At 50.8% G+C, this 2,500-nt stretch overlaps 1 protein-coding gene across 1 annotated transcript in view; it reads left to right on the top strand.

Annotated features, from left to right (window-relative positions):
- Positions 1-2,500, top strand: part of LOC143288599 (matrix metalloproteinase-17-like) — a 113,655-nt gene that overhangs the window by 63,461 nt on the left and 47,694 nt on the right. The window contains exon 4 of the mRNA XM_076597235.1: positions 1-27. This exon is cut by the window's left edge and continues 139 nt beyond it. Coding sequence (XP_076453350.1) covers positions 1-27 — 27 coding nt within the window. The remainder of the gene's footprint in view (positions 28-2,500) is intronic.

The following is a 2,500-nucleotide window of genomic DNA, read 5'->3' as shown; positions in this document are numbered from 1 at the left end:
GTGGGACAGGAAGAACCTCACTTTCAGGTCAGTCTTCGGGATTGGGGGGGGGGGGGGGGGGGTTGAAGGGGGTGGGGTGAGGGTTGGGGGTGGCTGGGGGGGGAGGGAGGGTAGCGTGTGGGGATGGAGGGGAAGGGGGGGTGGGGGTGTTGAAGGGGGTCGGGTGAGGATGGGGGTTGGCTGGGGAGGGGGGGGGGAGGGAGGGTAGCGTGTGGGGATGGAGGGGAAGGGGGGGTGGGGGTGTTGAAGGGGGTCGGGTGAGGGTGGGGGTTGGCTGGGGAGGGGGGGAGGGAGGGTAGCGTGTGGGGATGGAGGGGAAGGGGGGGTGGGGGTGTTGAAGGGGGTCGGGTGAGGGTGGGGGGTTGGCTGGGGAGGGGGGTGGAGGGAGGGTAGCGTGTGGGGATGGAGGGGACGGGGGAGTGGGGGTTCGAGGAAAGGAGCGATCGAACAGTGTCAGTATCAGTATCAGTAGCTCAAGGAGGCGTCACTGCGTTCGGTCCAATCCATATCTACGCTACACCACCTCTGCCAAGCAAGATGCCTGACCAATCCCAAAAGACTCACCTGATCGAAAAAGTAAGCAGGAGCGCGTGATAAATGGATGTGGATGGAGTGGTGGTGGTGGTGTGTGTGTCTGTGTGTCTGTGTGTGCGCGCGAATGTGTGTGTGTGCGCGCGCGTGCGTGTGCGCGTGTATGTAGGTATGTGTGTGTGTGTATGTGTGCATGGTATGTATACATGTATGTTGTGTATATGTGCGTGCGTGTGTGTGTGTGTGTGTGTGTGTATGCGTGTCTGTGTGTCGTGTGTGTATACAAATATGTATGTATGTATGTATGTATGCATGCTCGCATTGTGGTTGTATGTGTGTATTTTTCAAGTCAAATGACCAGAGGCTCAGTTTGATTTTCCAGTCAAAACTTGGGAGAAAAGGCGTGACGCACAACAGAATGTCACTTTCGTAGTGTAGTGTAGTGTAGTGTAGTGTAGTGTAGTGTAGAGTGTCACTTTCGTAGTGTAGTGTAGTGTAGTGTAGTGTAGTGTAGTGTAGTGTAGTGTAGTGTAGTGTGTGATGTAGTGTAGTGTAGTGTAGTGTAGTGTAGTGTAGTGTAGTGTAGTGCAGTGTAGTGTAGTGTAGTGTGTGATGTAGTGTAGTGTAGTGTAGTGTAGTGTAGTGTAGTGTAGTGTAGTGCAGTGCAGTGTAGTGTAGTGTAGTGTAGTGTAGTGTAATGTGTGATGTAGTGTAGTGTTGTGTAGTGCTGTGTAGTGCTGTGTAGTGTTGTGTAATGTGGTGCGTGATGTAGTGTAGTGTAGTGTAATGTGTGATGTAGTGTAGTGTAGTGTAGTGTGTGATGTAGTGTAGTGTAGTGCTGTGTAGTGCCGTGTTGTGTAATGTGGTGCGTGATGTAGTGTAGTGTAGTGTAGTGTAGTGTAGTGCAGTGCAGTGCAGTGCAGTGCAGTGCAGTGTAGTGCAGTGTAGTGTAGGGTAGGGTAGGGTAGGGTAGGGTAGTGTTGTGTAATGTGGTGCGTGATGCAGTGTAGTGTAATGTAGTGTAATGTGTGATGTAGTGTAGTGTAGTGTAGTGCTGTGTTGTGTAATGTGGTGCGTGATGTAGTGTAGTGTAGTGTAGTGTAGTGTAGTGTAGTGCTGTGTAGTGCTGTGTAGTGTAGTGCAGTGCAGTGCAGTGCAGTGCAGTGCAGTGTAGTGTAGGGTAGGGTAGGGTAGTGTTGTGTAATGCGGTGCGTGATGTAGTGTAGTGTAGTGTAGTGCAGTGTAGTGTAGTGTAGTGTAGTGCAGTGCAGTGTAGTGTAGTGTAGTGTAGGGTAGGGTAGGGTAGTGTTGTGTAATGTGGTGCGTGATGTAGTGTAGTGTAGTGTAATGTGTGATGTAGTGTAGTGTAGTGTAGTGTAGTGCTGTGTAGTGCAGTGTTGTGTAATGTGGTGCGTGATGTAGTGTAGTGTAGTGTAATGCTGTGTAGTGCTGTGTAGTGCTGTGTAGTGTAGTGCAGTGCAGTGTAGTGCAGTGCAGTGTAGTGTAGTGTAGTGTAGTGTAGTGTAGTGTAGGGTAGGGTAGGGTAGTGTTGCGTAATGCGGTGCGTGATGTAGTGTAGTGTAGTGTAGTGTAGTGTAGTGTAGTGTAGTGTAGTGCAGTGCAGTGCAGTGCAGTGCAGTGCAGTGCAGTGTAGTGTAGTGTAGTGTAGTGTAGTGTAGTGTAGTGTAGTGTAGTGCAGTGCAGTGCAGTGTAGTGTAGTGCTGTGTAGTGTAGTGCTGTGCAGTGCAGTGTAGTGGCGTATAATACAGCATAGTGTGGTGCAGTCAGCGGCACGCCTTTTGACATTTGATGGTATTTTTGTCGAAGGAGGAAAGGAAATTCTCTCTCCTTGAGTCATGATTCCATCTGGTCCAGTCCTCCGTGTGTGTGTGTGTGTGTGTGTGTGTGTGTGTGTGTGTGTGTGTGTGTGTGTGTGTGCCCTCTCCGTGTGTGTGTGTGCGTGTGTGTG

Source organism: Babylonia areolata, chromosome 12 (assembly GCF_041734735.1).
Source record: "Babylonia areolata isolate BAREFJ2019XMU chromosome 12, ASM4173473v1, whole genome shotgun sequence".
NCBI classification, from domain to species: domain Eukaryota; kingdom Metazoa; phylum Mollusca; class Gastropoda; order Neogastropoda; family Buccinidae; genus Babylonia; species Babylonia areolata.
The sequence above is the reverse complement of the archived record's forward strand: the minus strand, read 5'-3'. Positions and strand labels throughout refer to the sequence as shown.